The 17,860-nt window shown below is 44.7% G+C and overlaps 1 protein-coding gene across 1 annotated transcript in view; it reads right to left on the reverse strand.

The window, feature by feature from the left end:
• Positions 1–17,860, reverse strand: part of GABBR2 (gamma-aminobutyric acid type B receptor subunit 2) — a 352,196-nt gene that overhangs the window by 145,362 nt on the left and 188,974 nt on the right. The window contains exon 6 of the mRNA XM_045042557.1: positions 10,993–11,193. Within this exon, the coding sequence (XP_044898492.1) occupies positions 10,993–11,193 (201 nt within the window). The remainder of the gene's footprint in view (positions 1–10,992; positions 11,194–17,860) is intronic.

The raw sequence follows: 17,860 nt of genomic DNA on the forward strand, positions 1-17,860 counted from the left end.
TTTCTCTTGCATAGCACTGTTCTTCATCCAGGGGGTGAGGGGTAGGATGTGGGGGGAGAACATTGGAAATATGGCTGTTGACCTCATTTCTGTGGGAAGAGTCCTTGGAATGGAACAGGTGTAGCCAAGCCCGGAAAGGTGACCTCATTCTTACTGTCTTTGCAAGCACAGAGTTGAAGCCGTTGCCACCACATTATGTCCCAGGCCATTCATCACTTTCCAGGTGAAGCCAGCACCAAACTCCCTTGGGCAAAACAATGACAGCAGGAAGAAACACTCTCACAATTGTCTGAGAAAAAACTAGTAGTTGTTCTTCAAGCAGGCCTCCGATTATTCAGGGCAGAATTTCTCCCATTGTAGAGCTGACACTGAAGGCTGATTAATTACTCATTCTCTGAGGTCAGGTTTATCATGAGATGCTAAAAGTTTCTGAGAAAATAACTTTATATAGATAGTCCCAATTACTGACAGGTTGTGCTCCAGCATATTTTTGAAAGGCAGTTGTTGGAACTTGGAACATATTTCCCCACAGAAACCATGTTATAAATAGTGGTTAGGCTCCCAGGCTAGCCCACACAAGCTTGCTAACCCACAATGTGACTAAACCTTATGGGCCTGTCATTCCAACAGAACCAAGCAGAGTCCTGCTTTCTGGGAGAGGGGAGCCTCATGGACAGAAGACAGGAGAAGGTGAAGAAGCCGTCCCTTTCCACATCTCGAGCCACCACCCCCAGAGTGACAAAGCTGGCAGAGTTTCTCTCTAGCATCTGGGATTTGGGGATCGCAAAGTCTCATTTGGAAGGTCCACTGGGGGGTATTTAGTCTCCTTGATCCTGTATTCCAGTTTGTAGATCATCTGGGGGCCTTGTTAAATGCAGATGCCAGGGCCCTACATTTTGATTCAGTACGTCTATGAGATAATTTAAGAATCTGTATTTCTAAAAACCTTGCAAGATCTCAAGAATACACAAATCGGTTACCACTGATTAAGCCCCTCCTACAATCTGATTACTGGATCTTCTCAATAGCAACTTCCAGATGTTTGCTGAGCTCCATCTTTTAGACTCTTCTGGCACTGAGAAGCTGTCTCTCCAGGAAGAGCCTTCCACTTAAGGCATGCTTGCCCTCTAAGAAACTAATGCAGCATCTGCAGCACGCCCATAACCTGTATTCCACAAGCAACGTCTCCTCGCGAAGCTGTTCCCTCTTATGCACAACAGCCTCCCAAAGGGCTGAAGACAGTGGCATGCTATCCTGTCCCCAGGGTGCTGTCCTCTACCTTTTAGGCAAAATAGTCTCCGTTCGGATTTCCACCCTGACTGTGATGAAATGGCTTATATCAGACCAGAGCTCCCATGAAGAAACATTCAGAGAAGTAGAATAAAATATAAAAATAGCTGTTCAAAGGCATAACAAAGCAACCAGGACATCTAGGACTTGAGGAGCAAGATGCTGGAGAGAAGAGAATGCTTTGAGCAGTGTCTGGCTTTCTTGGCTATTTCCTTGCTGATTTGTAAGTAGGAAGGCTAGCTGCAGGGAAACCACGCTCTGGGTCAGAGTTTTCAGCAGTCCCACAGGGAGAGGAAGACAAAAAAATGGTAGTTCCAGGTTATCAGGATTGCAAGGCTTGTAGGCCCAAGGTCTTGGAGGAAAGGAAGTACAGAAAAGTGAGCCCAGTTTTCAGACTAGCATTTGCACTTGAAATATTTCATGGTAACTAAGCTGCATAAAGCAAGAGGCTGAGAAACCAAGAAGTGGCTACTGAGGGGTTTAGAAATTAAGCAGAAGTATTTGGAGTCTCACAGGATCAGGAAGACAAAAATTGAAGCCCAGGGCCAGTAAACACCCTAGGATTTCAGCTAAGAACACTAAAGAACAAATACCAGGAATAAGGGCAAACCAAAATAGACAAGGCCTTATAAAAACCAAAACCAAGCCTGGAATCTACTCAATTATTGATTGATTGGATTAAGGTGATCTTCCCCTAGTCTAACAGCCTTCTTAAAGAGAAATAAATCTCTGAAGAAAGATAACACATTCTGTAGCTGCTATATTTTTTTCATCTCCAATTAAATTAATTAAATCTAAAAGATACACCAGGAAATAGGACCAAATAATGGAAAAAGAAAAGGAAGGAAGGAAGGAAGGAAGGAAGGAAGGAAGGAAGGAAGGAAAGAAGGATGAATAGATGGGAGGAAAGGAGGCAAAAAGAGAGGAAGGGAATAAAGAAGAAAAGAATAAAGGAAATAAGAAAAATAGACAATAGAAACAGACCCACAGGAAATAAGAAAAATAGACAATAGAAACAGACCCACAGAAACATCCAAATCTTGATGTTATTAAGCAGGACTTTAAAATAGTAACATTTATGGGGTGCCTGGGTGGCTCAGTCGGTGAAGTGTCCGACTTCAGCTCAGGTCACGATCTCGCGGTCCGTGAGTTCGAGCCCCACGTCGGGCTCTGGGCTGATGGCTCAGAGCCTGGAGCCTGTTTCCGATTCTGTGTCTCCCTCTCTCTCTGCCCCTCCCCCGTTAATGCTTTGTCTCTCTCTGTCTCAAAAATAAATAAACGTTAAAAAAAAATAAAAAAAATAGTACCATTTATGTGTTCAGGAAAATAGATTAAAAGATACAGAACATTATCAGAGAACTGGAAGCTATGAAAGAAAAAAAGAATAAAACAAAAAGTCTAAAAATGAAAGATATGACAACTGAAATTAAGAACTCAATAGATGGCTGAAGCAGTTTATTATCAGAGCAGAAAGTAGGTTAGTGAACTGGAAGAAAGGTTAGTAGTAGTAAACAGTAATAAATATTCAGACTGAAACACAGAGAGGGAAAAGGGGTTGAAAATAAGAAAGGAACATAAGAGATATAGGGAATATTTTGAAAATGTCTAGCATGTGTTTAATTGTCGTCTTGGAATATGAGGAAAGAGAGAATATTTAAAGGGATATTATGCTAGAATCTCTCCAAACACACATCAATCCACAGATTCATGAACTTGTATTAACTCTGTGAACTACAATCAAGATAAACCCAAAGCAAACCTCATTTCAGTACAGCATAGTAAAACTGAAGACCAAGGCACAAAATCTTAAAAGCAGCTAGGGAAAAAAGATGCATTACCTTCAAAAGAGCAACAACACAACAGATGAACACAGGGGAAGGGAAGGCAAAATAAGATAAAAATAGAGAGGGAGGCAACAGACTCAAATACAGAGAATAAACTGAGGGTTGCTGTAGGGGAGGTGGGGGGGTGGGGGGATGAGTTAAATGGGTGATGGGCATTAGGGAGGGCATGTTTGGGGATGAGCACTGGGTGTCATATATAAGATATGAATCACTGGGTTCTACTCTTGAAGCCAAGATTACACTGTATGTAACTAACTTGAATTTAATAAAAAAGAAGAACTTCATAATGGAAAAAAAAAGAGCAACAAAAAGTCAAGCAGCTGAGTTAATAGAAACAATGGAAGCCTGAAAACAAAGAAATCATCTTATAGTGGTGAGAGAAATCATGGACAATCTAGAATTCTACACCTCAAAATTAAAAGTGCGAGAAAGAAAATTTCAGACACCCAGAAACAGAGAGAATTTGTCTATGGCCAACCCACAGTAAAAGAAAGACCAAGAAGAGTTCTTCAGGTAGAAAGAAAATGATCATAAAAAGAACAGAACTGCAGGAAGAAATGAAAAGTAATAAAAAGTGCAAATATGTGAGTAGATTTAAACAAAAAATGACATCAGGGCCAAGAACATCCAGGAAAATCTTAAAGAAGAAGAAAAAAGATGAAAGATTACACTACTGGGTATCAGGTCTTATTATAAAGTTTCAGTTATTAAGACAGTGGTATTGGTTAAAGGATATGCAAATGGACCAATGGCGAGAATGGAAAATCCAGGAACAGATCCACCATGCACACTACATATATGACAGAGTTGACACTCTAGCATGGCGGTGCTGGTGGTGAGGATGATGGACTTTTCAATAAATGGTCCTGAATCAACGGGTTATTAATATCAACAAAAAATGAATCTTGATCTTACCTCAGACCATGCATAAAATCAATTTCATGTGGATTCTACATCTAAACGTGAAACGGAAAACAAAATTTCTAAAAGATAAGATAGGAAAATGTTTTCATGAGTGTGGGTGGGCAAAGACACTTAAACAGAACACAAACATACTAATAATAGAGAAGACTAATAAACTAGACTACATTAAAATTAAAATAATAGAGAAGACTAATAAACTAGACTACATTAAAATTAAGACTACAATAAACTAGACTACTACCAATATACATCATTAAGAGAGAAAAGGTAAGTTCAGGAATGGGAGAAGATATAAATAGTACATATAACCACCCAAGGATTCATGTGCAGAATATAAAAACAACTTCTACAAATCAGTAAGAAACAGATGGAGAATCCAAGTAGAAAAATGGGCAAAAGACTTGAACAGGAAATTTGTAAAAGAGGGTATCAAAATGACCAGTAAAGATATGGAAAGATACTCGACTTCATTAGTCATCAGAGAAATGTAAATTAAAACTCGAATGAGATACCTCTACACACCCACTAGATTGGCTAAAATTAAAAAGCCGACAATACCAAATGTGAGCATGTGAACCAACTGGAACTCTCAATCACTGCTGGTGGGTGTGTAAACTGGTACAACCACTTTAGAAATCTGTTTGGCACGGTCTACTAAAGCTGAACATATGCATACCCTGTGACTCAGAAATTCCACCCTACATATGCACCCAATAGTAATTTGCACATAGATTCAACAAAATACATCAAATACCTAGAAATAAATCAAACACAGTATGCGCAAGAATTCTGTACAGAAAATTACAAAGCATTTCTGAGAGAAATTAAAGACATCCCAGGTAAAAGCAAGAATATACAAAATTCATGGATTGGAAGACTATATTATTAAGTCAATTTTTCCTAAATCAATCTACAAATTCAGTAAAATCCCAATCACAAGCCAGAGCAGATTTGTGTGTAGGTGTGTGTAAACTGACTCACTACTCCTTTCTCTGGCCCTGAGGCTGCTGTGCTAAAGGAGGAAGAGAACCACAATTTTCTGAACACCTATTGTGTGTTTGGGACTCTGCAAGATACTTTTCTTTGCTTCACTTTATCTAATTCTTATATCTTATAAAAGAGATATTGTTATCCCAATGTTGTAGATGAGAAACAATTTCAGAAAGGTCAAATGACTGGCTCAATGTCACTGTATCACTAGTGATCACTATCACTATGTCATCTGATTCAGCTGTATATAAAAGAAAAAAAAATTATCAGTGACTTGGGCATAGTTTTTTTTTTTCCCTCATGTAAAAAAAATGTCCATGGGTAGGCAGTGCATGGTTGCTAGGGCAGCTCCACAGTGTAATCAGGGAGCCAGCTCCTATCTGTAGGCAACACCACCCGTGCTCGCTTTGGCAGCACATATACTAAAATTGTAGGCAACACCACCCTAGAATGAAGTTTCCTTCTCACAGTCACTTCTTGACCCAATGTGGCTTCTAGGTCTCTAGCCATCCCATCCATATCCAGCCAACATGCAGGAGAAGGGAAGCACTCCCGTTAAAGGAGACTTTCAGAAGTCCCACGTAACACTTCTACTTATATTCCACTGGCCAGACTTAGAATCCTGGCCATATCTAGCTATGAGGGAAGCTGGGGAATGTCCCTTTTCAGCTAGGTGGCAACATTCCTACTTAAAAACCAGAGTTGTGTTACTGAGGTGGACGGGGGTTGTGGATGTTGGTATGGACAACTAACCATCTTTCAGAGTCTCCCAGTTGGGAAGTGGTGGCACCAAAAATCAAATCTAGCCAGTGCCCTATTCCTTAAGACCCTCCATAGGTTACTACACCCTTCCCCCCACAGCCTGTGTTCCTCTGCTACACTACCTGTCCCCCATCGAAGTGAATTCCTAGGGAAGCAAAAGGGAAGAGGAGTTTCTTGGGGAAGGTGGGAGGCAGAGGCAGCAGCACTGTGAAGGATCACCTCCCTAGGGAGCATGCCTGCTTTTCCACGGCCCCTTCCCTTCCTCCTCTCTAGAGCCTAGAGTTTGCCTAAAAGTTCCACGTTCTTTGTCAGGGAGCTCACACGGCAGTGATAATGAGATGGGTGAAGCTTTTTCTGGGTCACCAGCTCCAGTTGAGCACCCACTTGATTTGTGTTTCCTCCAGTTCTGCCATGTTGTGTCGACAGTCATGGGTGGTTGCAGAAGGTTCTTGCCGGAAAACATTACAAAACTCTTCCAAAGAATGAGCCTGTGCATTTGATGGGGGATTGGGGCCACCTCTGAGGTCCCCAGGGATTCCAGGGCTCTGGGAACATTTCCATCTGGTGCTTTGGTCCAGCTCTGTGCCTCAGCAGGAGGACAGGAAACATGTCCAGAGAGGTTGAGCCATCACCAGAGAAACCTAACTAGAGTTTTAAATGCTCACACTGGAAACAAACCTAGTGGGACTTTGAAAAGTGAAAGCTGACAATGGAAATCATCGATGTCAAAGAGTCTTTAAGGGGGAGCAGAGTGGTAATGGGGAATCTCAATGAGGAGAATAGGCCAGACAGTGGAGCCAAAGCAAGTGCCTAGAGACTGTCCTCGCGAGGTTCTAGGAAACTGAGCTCCGGATGTGCTCAGGGAAGCACAAACGTCTGCACTTGTCCCATCATTGGAAATTCCAGTAGGAGGAGAGTGATGAACGTGCTCTGGAGGCCCATGACCTTGTTTTTCTTCCTTCCAGAACTCTCCTGGATGCCAGTGAAAGAGTTGGGGATGTCCTGACACTGGCAACAGGTGTATGGAAGAGGGAACCTCAGAGAACATGTTCCAAGAGGGGCCACTGTTCTGTCTGATTCTGCAACTTTCTCTACTAGGAGTCACTTGGGGATTCCAAGATTTAACATTACAACCTGTCACACAGCTCACTGTAAGAACCCAGTACCATATTTACACAGAGCCAGAGAACTTAGCTGTGGACGGACCCCTGCAGCTATTGGGTTCAAATCTCTCATTCTCAGTTGAGGAAACTGAGACTGGGGTGGGGGTGGGGTGACTAGCTATGGAGGCCGATTCATTGGTGAGAATGCCAGGATTTGTGCTAGATCTCCTGACCACCAGACCCACACTCTCCTGTTATGCCACCTATGAGAGGTGCCCCACTGAGATAGAGAGGGCTGATTTGGGTGCATTCTGTTCGAAGCCTGTTGCAAGTCTAGGCAGAGAGCATGGCAGAAGGGAAGGAGCCCTGGGTAGGGAATGAGCAGTCCTGGCTTCAGGTCTCGGGGCTGTCCCTGACCTGCTGGGTGACTGTACCAATTTCCTGGGGCTGCCATAACAAATTTCCACCAACAGGGTGGCTTGAAACAACAGAAGTTTATTCTCTTCCAGTTCTGGAGGACAGGAGTCTGAAACTAAGGGCTGGTTCCCTCCAGAGGCTCTGCAGGAGAAAACGTTCCATGCGTCTCTCCCAGATCCTGGTGGCTCCCAGCAATCCTTGGCACTCCTTTTCTTAAAGATGCATCATTCCAGTCTCTGCCTGTGCTGTCCCATGACCTTCTCCATGTGGCAAATCTCCCTCTGCCTTTCTCTTCTCAGGACATTCACCACTGGATTTAGGGTTTACCTGAATAGTCCAGGATGATCTCAAGATCCTCATATCAATTACATCTGCAAAGATGTTTTTTCAAGTTAAGGTCACATTCACAGCTTCCAAGGGTTGGGACATGGACATACCTTTTTAGGGGCCGCTATTCAACCAACTACGAGGATCTTGGGTATGTCTCCTTAGCCTTTTCTGCCCCTTAGCTTCCCTAGTGAGAATGTCAAGAGCTCATTCACTTGGTTCTGCAAGTGTCTGCTTGTCTTCATGGACACTGATGGACCCCAATATCGGCATCAGCTCAGCAGCCTGTGTCAGGCTGACCACAGTCCCCAGCACTCACGTATAACACAAATCCAAATTCAGGAACCATTTCCCACCTCTCTAGACTTTCCTTTGACCGTAGACTCTTGGAGGTTAGTTGGGGATCCTGGCGGTGGTCAGACCACAAATAAGAATGTTTTATTCAACCACGGGCCCCACACCCCAAGGAGAGACGGTTCAACAAGACCAAGCACGGAGGATGGGCTAAGCACGGAAGGGGCTGGATCAACACAACCTGTTCAGGGCCGGGACCAGGGGGAGGCGAGCGAGGCGTAACACGGAAGAGGGAGCCAAATACCTCAATAATCAAGACCAATGACATCTGAAGGCAGTATTTTTAAAAATCAAAACAAATGCAAAAAAAAAAAAAAATCCACGAGGAACATCAGAATTTTAAATACAGACAAGATCCAGTCTTGCCATTGTGTGACCTAAATCACTTAGCTCACCCTAATCCCAGTCCTGGGAATCTTATCTTCATTTAAAATATTGATATTTTGTTCATCATGGATTTTTGTGTGTGTTAATTTTGAATTTTAAAAAATATTGCATTTTGATGAAAATACTTTTCATCTTGACTACTGAGGATTCAAGCATGGCTTTAAATTTTGCCCTTAGGTTCTGCACTGGGCATGTGAATTCCAACTGGAGGGATTGGGGCTGTTTAGTTTGGGCAAGGGAAATCTCTGGGGATATGGTCACCACAAGCTGGACCTGTGGGGGTCCTGGGAGACCAGTGGAGAAAATTAAAGGAGAAGTAGCAATTCTTTGGCTACTGGAAGGATCTGAGAATCTGACAGGAGGCTGGTCTAGATGATCTGTAGGGGAGCCCTAAACCCTCTGCTTTCAAGAGGCAGATGCCCCAGGTTTTCCCAAATAATTTCAATCATCTTGTAACCTCAGGATAATGTAAGAAATGCTGTCTTAATTTTTTTTTAATTTATTTAGTTTGAGAGAGAGAGAGAGAGAGCACATGCCAGGGAAGGGCAGAGAGAGAGAGAGGCAGAGAGAGAATCCCAAGAAGGCTCCATGTTGTCAGCACAGAGCCTAACTCAGGGTTTGAACCCATGAACCATGAGATCATGACCTGAGCCAAAACCAAGAGTTGTACACTTAACCGACTGAGCCACCCCAGCACCTCAGAAATGCTGTCTCTTGCTTCAAACCTTAGAGACAGGGACTGGGTGTCCTGGAATTTTGGAAGCTCCCCATGCCAGGAGCCTGGCTCTGTTTTAATGGCACTAACTCCCTTCTGGGAGGCCTGTCAGTGAGTAACCCATACTGAGGGGTAAAGTGAACAGCCCCAGGAATAACCACAAAGTATTCCATTCCCAGGCACAGAGTTATGGGGGGTGAGGTCAGCCTCCTCACTAGCTCCAAATAAAAATATTAAAATGAAAAAAATTAAAGTCAGTGACCTGGAAGATGCTGTTTTACAGTCAGAGCATTTCCCCCAAGACACCACAGAAAATGATCTTCCCAAAATGCATTACTGTGTACTGCTCACATCCGTGCATAGCTCACCCACCCTGCCACATCCATGCTGCTTAGAACGACATTCGAGGCCTTCTTGCAGTGTCTTATGACCCTTAAGCACCCCGGCTTCACAGCCCTCGTGTGTAATCATTTCTGTCTTTGGTCTCCTAAGTCCTCAGTTCAGTTACTGTGCTGCCTGCTTGCATGGAATCCTTTGCTTAGTCTTTGTATTTTCCTAATCTTATGTTATTTTGAGGTTGAGTCTAGAGTGTCCCCAGACTCAAGTCTCTGCTGATAAGCTACGAACTTTGACACCTTTAAAAATAACACTTGAAATAAAATGAGTTGTTTCTGTGCATTATTCAGCATCTCAAAAAACTTTCTATATGCTCATTGATTTTTGTATGAAAATATTTCTTCCAGCATTTTCTAGCTAGAGTGTTTTTCCAGCTTCCCTCAGGTGCCAGCATGATCTAAAGAGTTGTTTACAAAATGTGTCCTAATGATTTGCCATTTTTTTGAGAAATCAATAAATCATTCTTATAGAGTTGGCTCTGATTGAGATTAAATAATGGATAAAAAAATTTATATATAAACGATTTTATATACGTGTGTATATATATAACTTTGCCATGAAGTTTAATTCCTTCAGTGGAGCTGTGGTTGGGTGGAAAAATTAACAACCTGAGCTCAGAGAAGGCAGAAGAGAATTACACCCACTGTTGTTGTCAATTCTGGCTGGTGGTTAGAACTCAGAGACAGATGTTACTATAGTCATTCACCAGGGCCGCCATCACCTGATTCTTGATAACACCCTGATAGGTCATCACGGGGGAACTTCTGAAATACTCAGGAATGCCACATTACTGGCTCTCTCACAGCCCTCCAAGATAAACAGGGAGGGGTTAGTAATGCCTGTGGGAACATGTGGAGACCCTGTCCCAGGTCCTGCTCCCAGTTATGACAGCAATGAAGGGCCAGGCACCGTGTCGGCCACCGTACCATGTGCCATCAGAGGACAGTATTTTTACTGCTACTCTACAGATGAGGAAACAGTGGCTTGGAGAACCCAAGCTCAAGGTCACACAGCTAGTAAGTGGCAAAACTGGGGCTCAAGCCAGTCTGGCCGGTCTATGGCACATGTTTCCCAAAGTCTACTTGAGGGGGTCTGTCCTCCCCTCGAGGCTGACAGGAGCATCAGTGAGCCTGAGAAATGACATTGCAGGTCAGAGGTACATGGAGTGAAACTCTGGCAGAGTGTGAAAGGCAGACTGCCTGTAGTTGGTGCTATAAAAATCACAACTCTATTGCTTACATAAACACTGTGTTTTGTGCTTGCAAAGCACCCATACCTTATCTGATCCTCACAGTTCCTTAGAGGGGCATGCAGTGGATGGCTGGCTATCCCCATTTAACAGGCTCGGAGAGGCCAAGTGATTTGCTCAGAGTCCCACAGCAAAGGCTAGAATAAGAACTGGGTACTTTGTGCCAACATCATCAGACAATATGATCAAAAGAGATGGGAGTGAGGACTGAAATGGGCAGACCGTGGCACTGACCTTTCCTGAGATGGTCTTGATCTGCTTGGAGCTCAGGGGCTCGAAGTCCACGCCGATGTAGCCCTCCATGGCGGCAAGCAGATTCTTCCGGAGACAACGGGATGAGTTGGCTTCTGTGTGCACCTGCTCCCACCAGGAAGGCTCATACCAGCCTGGGATGATCCATTGGTATTTGCTACCATACATGTTCTCCTCATATGCCTGCAACAGATGGGTTGACCATGAAGGTACCAAGAGTCAAACATTTGTTCAAGGCTTTGTGCCCTGTGAGACAGGTGGAGAGGGCTCAGGCCTCCTCTTACCAGAGAATTTATTAATTTTTCTCCTTGTTATCTCTCAAGAGATCCAAGGTAGTTTACTGGAAACATATATAATAAAATAATAAACACTGAATAAAAATTTAAATATGAGGGCCTGGCCAAAGCCAGATGAGGACACTATAAGAAAACTATATAGACTGATATCCCTGATGAATACAGTTCCAAAAATTCTCAACAAAATATTAGTAAACTGAATTTGAGAACACATTAAAAAGATTATACACTATGACCAAGTGGCATTTATCCCTGGGATCCAAGGATGGTTCAGCATTCACAAATCAATAAATGTAATATGTCACCTTATTGGAACTAAAGATAAAAATTACATGATCATTGCAATAGATACTCTGTGCACTGTGATGAGCTGTGCACACTTTATTTACTTATTTATTTTTGTGAGAGAGAGAGAGGGAGGGAGCACAAGTTGGGGAGGGCCAGAGAGGGAGTGAATCCCACACAGGCTCCGTATTGCCAGTGCAGAGCCCGACGTGGGGCTTGAACTCATGGACTGTGAGACCATGACCTGAGCTGAAGTTGGAGGCTTAACCGACTGAGCCACCCAGGCACCCCTGACCGGTGCACACTTTAAAACATGAACCTTAAATAATCCTTCAGCTCATTCCTGGAGAGCCACGAACACATTGGGAAATAATTGATGTCACACCCCTCTGTGTCCCTTGGCCTAGAGCAGAGGCCAGGAGAATGTGACAAGAAGAGATTGATTGCTTTGGACTCCAGGAAGGTTCTGGTTGCCCTTCATCAGGGTCTCGATGCCAAGCCAGGGTCTGCCCACGGCAGGTGGGTCAGAGCCCCTAAGAGCATCTGTACATTGGAGAAAAGTTACTGTCAAGTCCGAGAGTTAGAGGAGTGCTCCTCCATTCCTCCTTCACATGGAACTGAAGGCAACTCTTTGAACTCTCTTCACGCCTAAGAAAGCCCGTCCTGCAGTTCGGAACATCTCATTGGGGTACACGTGAATTAGAATGTTTGTTCCTTAACTCAGATCTCATCTCCACAGCCTCTGCTCATTGGTACAGTGAAGGCTCTGGAGAGTAAACCGAAATCACTTAATGGAAAAGCCTTTCAACTCCCTCAAAGCTGTGATCACATTGCCTTTTCTCTAGACTTCTCTGATGATATGGGACTTTCGCCTCCCCAATTCTAGATGATATACTTCTCATAATGAATCCTCAGATCATAGCCATTTCTCCGGCAGCTACATTATAAATGTTGCCCCCATCACAACTGTAGAAAACATAGGCAGCCCTCATATCTCAATTATGTAATAAAATCCTGGCTCAACAAAGGCAGGCAGTCTCCTGGGTTTCCCTCTGATGAATGGGGTTTAGTCCCGAGAAACTTTCTTTTAAAGAAAAGACAATCCCAGATTCTGTCTGGAGGCTAGACTTTTGAACAAAAGGCTCCTCGTATTGATCCCAGGTCACTGTATTAATGGCAGAGTCTGTGAGACTTTACAACTCTCATCTTTTACTGAAAGGGAGGAACTCACATATCTTGAGCCCCTGTTACATGTTTGGCTAATTACACATATGATCTTATTTTATTTTCAAAACCACCTATGAGGTGGTATTATTATTTCTATCATACAGATGAAGAAATTCAGGCTCAGAGATTGAAGAATTTGCCCAAACACGTACAGCTAAGTCAAGGGGACAAGATTCAAAGTCCACTTTTGGAAATTCCCCTCTTTTCTTAGCAAAATAGAGAAAACTTTTTGGGAGCTTTCTCAACCTTAAAAGGTGGAGGCAAAAAGATAGCCACTCTTAATAGGAAGGTTAAAGAGGTTAAAGAGGTTGAAGGTTAAAGAGGAGTCAACAGATGCAGAGCGAGGACGAGGGGAGCTCTACTCAGACACAGGCAGGTCTGCCTTCCTCTCTGAGGACAAAGACCTCGTGATAATTTAGAGGCAGCACAGAACAGGAAGTCAGAAGCCTCCCAGGGACCTGCCGTGACAGCTCTTTGACCTACCCTTGTCTCATTAGGAGCTGTTCCTTGCGAGTGAATTTTCCAGAAAATAGAAGCTTAGTCCATCTGAAGGACGACACATCTTGTTTAGAACATGAGTCAGTCTGGATGAAGATAAACATTTTTCTACTGACCTTCTGTAACAAACAAAAAGGGAGACCACAGTCCAGCAGCGCTAGATTCTCTGCCACACACCAGCTGGGTAACTCTGGTGCACGACTCCTTGGGTCTCAGTTTTCCTATCTATAGCCTGTGGAAGGCAAAGCCTATCTCATTGGGTTGGTGTAAGAACTACATGAGATGATACGTGTACCGTGCCCGGCCAGCACTACATTCAGGAACATTTTAGGAACTCTTTCTTGTTCCCTTCTCCTTTCTGTAACGCATAGCTTTATTTTGAACACCAGTCGCTGTTGTGGGCTGGGCACAGTAATGCTGCTGGGTCTAGGGTGTCACTCTTCATGGCCACCCAGTCCCTGTCCTCTCTGAACTTGCTGGTTTTAAACTGCTATGGCTTGGAACGAGGGGCACCTGGGCTGTTAAACATATGTGCAGAACAAAAGTAAATAGGCTTTGAGTGAGGGTCTAAGAGGGTTTCCTGCAAGGTAGGTGGACTGGTTTAAATACACCATCCACCATCGAAAGCAACTGAGGGGAAGGCTCCAGTCCTCCATTCTGACGTTTCTGTCTTCAGAAGGGCTGCAGTTGTTAAGCTCATGAGCTGGGAGTAGCTGCCGGTGTGCTAGTCTGTCTCCTTTGTCAAAGGGACAGTTTTTGTAGGGTGGGGTCCGCTCTTCCCTGGGTTCCCCAGTGCTCAGCACAGTGGCTGGTGTGCACAGGGCACCCGATAAGTGGTTGTGGAGCCACTAAAGGAACACCTTTCTGGTTTACACAGTCACCTCAGTTTTCACTTTCTCTGCCTTCGGTGGGAATGTGATCTCAGGACCTGTGGGCCACCAAAGAGCCCTGCCACGTGGCAACAGGCAGTCCTGAGCTCACCTTCTTCAGTCTCATGGACCGCTTTGGTTCTTACTGGCTGCAGACAGGTAACCATGATGTGAGTTATTTTAAAAAATCCAATTTCCCCTTTTTATAATGTTTCCTTCTGCCTCCTCCCCTCCCCATGCAAGAAGGACATTTCCCTTTTCATATTACAGTTCACAAAAACGATAGTAATAAACCCTCACATTGGGAAGGCAGTTAACAGTTGGGATGATGGTCTCCCTTCCACGGCCTTATTTAGGCCTCTCGACAATCCTGTGAGACAGATGGGGCAGGGACTGCTGCTTCCATTTTAGAGGGGAGGCAGCTGGGGACCAGAGGTGTAAAGTGACCTGCCTGAGGTCACACAGCTGGTGGGGCTAAAACCAGAACCCAGGCGTGAGTGTTAGAGAATTTAGAATAGACCCCCGAGGGGGGAGGGAGAAGACAAAAGTGACAAGACCTGCTCAAGCTGTGCTAAGCCCAAATGAACACTTTGCCACAGGGCTATAAATAGCTTTGCCGGAGTCTGCTCTTCCCCTGGTGGCAGTTCCAGGCTCAAGAACACAGCAACATGCTGCAAAGTTTGCAAAGCGGCATTTGGATGGCAGAGATACGGTTGTATCCATCTGATCTGCACTCTGACCCCGTCACAGGCAGGAAGTCTTTTTTGGGGTGAGGAGTCGGGTAGGGAGTCTCTGCTCTGAGCAGCCCCTCCCTCTATCACCCACCCATAAGAAGACACTGAGCAGACTCTCTTCGGGATCTTCCAGACCTGCTAGAAGAATTGCTTCCCAACCAGATAAGGCTCCAAGCCCTGGAGGGCAGGTTCTATCTGAGGGTCTGACACTTGGAATAAACAGCCAACAAAAAAGCTCTACGGAATTCCTCAACAAAGCCACCTGCAGACCCTAAGATAAAGCCCATCTCAAAATACCCACCGTCCAATAAGAGGAAAGAGGAAAGTGGGACAAGAAGGTGGATGGTGTCCCATGCCATGTGGAAGGCAGGCAGCCTGGGGCTTTGGGTCAAGAGGCAGACAGCCACTCGGTCTGTTCTGGAGCAGAAACAATGGCTGGAAATGCCACTCAGGAAAGAATCCCAGTGCATGACACGGAGAGAAATCACAGCCACACTTCCACTTGGGTTTGGCTCAAAGCAGAACATGAGGTCTGTCTGCAGTTTTTGGAGAAGGGAGATGGCCAGCGACCACTATGGTGTCTTCATGGATCATTTTTTATTAATTTATTTCTCCCGGAGTTATTACCCACCATGTGCCAGCTGTCTGCAAGGCCCTGGGGATACGGAGAAGGGTGGCGGGGATAAAATCCAGTTTCCTCCCCCAAAAGAGATGACGTTCTCCAATACAGAGCATTATTTTCCTTTTCAAAACGGGCCATTTCTGGACCTCAGATGGTAATGCGCAGGGTTTTATGAGTAAAGGTTTATGAGTAAAACTTGACAAGCAAGGTTTTGAAGTAAAAGGCATTAAATTAATTTGCTCCATTTTTTCAGTTTTTCTCATTGTTCTTCCTTAGATTTTCATATGGAAAGACCCCTTGTTACCTTTACCTGGAGCACAGAATGCTTAATACAATCTTGTAGAGACCATCTGATAGTAAACTCGCCAGCCCAACAATGGTCTATTCCATTCTCAGATGCCTGAGACTTTACATAGACAAACAAAAGAAGATTGCGGACATTTACTGAGGGCTCATCAGGCCCTGTGCCAAGTGTTTTTGCTCATCTAATCTTCACAACGATCCTATGAGACAGGTGCTTTATTATCCCCACTTTACAGATGAGAAAACTGAGGCTCCCAGAGTGTCAACAACAAGTCCAAATTCAGCACCCAAGCAGAAGACCGACTCCTGAGCTCTAAACTCTGTCCAGGGTCTCCAGAAAGGTCAGCCTCGTGGCCTTTCCCTCCTCCCTGGTAAATCGGGAGATGATCAGGCAGATTCTCATTTTGTTCTTGAGCCTTCGGGGTAAAATAGCTCTGTGTGACCATGGCTTCAGGTCACTGCTCTCTCCTCACTCCTGGTGTGTTTTCGGTTCCTGCCTCTCTCCTGAAAGGTGCACCAGGAGCTGAGTAGGATACCCCAGGCAGTGTCTCTCTAGCAGACAGCTGAGGGGCCACCTTCCCTGAGTGTGGACATAGCGCCTGAGGTCCCCTTGGCTCCTGGCAGTTATGCTTACACTGGCGACTCACAGCAGCCTTGAGGTCAACCAAGACCCCAAAGTCTCTTTTGTTCTAAATGCACAGTACTCCTCAGCTATGCCTCTACACCACCATGGACATAGGCAGCTTGATTTGTGCTAATGTCACCTTCTAGTAGGGCTATTAGATCTAATCTTCTTAGATTTAATCAAACATTCCATCCAGCCTGTTAGGGTTCTTTGCACCTTGGATCTGTCATCCAACATATTTCACAACTTCCAAAATTCCTACAAAGTCTGCTTTTTATAATCTCATTCAAGTTACTGACAAAAGTTCAAAGAGAACAGAGGCCTAAGGCCCACCACAAGAGACTATACCTGGAATAGGCTCAGTCTACAAGGAAGAGCTTATTGGGGAGATAACAACTCACAGGACTGGGCTCCCATTCTGTTGCTTCTTCTCTGACCTGGGGCAGGGGACGGGAGCCAGGGTATCAAAACCCAAATATTTAGTTTCTGTGCTAGAATTCGCGCAAGTACTTAGGTTAAAACATCATACGGAAAAAAAGATGATTAGATTGGGAATCAGGTGGGGTGCCTGGGTGGCTCACTTGGTTGAGCGTCTGACTTCATGATCTCATAGTCCATGAGTTCAAGCCCTGCATCGGGCTCTGTGCTGACAGCTCAGAGCCTGGAACCTGCTTCGGATTCTGTCTCTGTCTCTGTCTCTCTCTCTCTGCCCCTCCCCTGCTTGTGCACTCTCTCTCAAATATAAATAAACATTAAAAAAAAGACTTTTAGATTGGGGGTCAGGTGAAGGGGATGGAGCCTTGGCTCTACCACAAACTGGGCCTCTATTCCCTCATCTGTAAAGTGGGATAATGATAGTTGTTTCACGTGGTTATTGAGAAGATTAAATGAGATAAGGCATTAAAAAAAACTACTTTGTGTAGCCTATCACACACCAGACAATTGTAAAGAATTCAGGGGTAGGTACTGAACAGTTGAGAGATTATTCTAAACTTAGGCTCTGAGCCCTGTTCCAGGGCTGGGAGGGGGTCCGAGGCACCTCAGCCTCGAGGTCTGGTCTCTCAGCGGGAGAGGCTGTGCCATAGAGCAGTCCTCCATCAAGTGTGGGTGAGTAGATGGGCAGAGAATTAGCCGACAGGGCTTAGGCCAGGAATTAGCCAGTAGGTTTGGTCAACTGAGGTCCCTAGTTCCTCCCAGGACTGTACTGTTCTGAGCCCCGGAGGCTTAGCTCCCCGCAAAGAGGAAAGCGCAGTGAAAATAACACTTCTGCTTCCAACAACCGCTTCCAGTCCTATATTCCGCTCAGACCAGGCAGTCAGAACGAGTCTGAGAAAAAGCTTCATGACCCCCCCCCCCCCCAAAGACACAGTGCCATGAAAAAGTTTTACTTA

Source organism: Felis catus, chromosome D4 (genome assembly GCF_018350175.1).
Source record: "Felis catus isolate Fca126 chromosome D4, F.catus_Fca126_mat1.0, whole genome shotgun sequence".
Lineage (NCBI taxonomy): Eukaryota > Metazoa > Chordata > Mammalia > Carnivora > Felidae > Felis > Felis catus.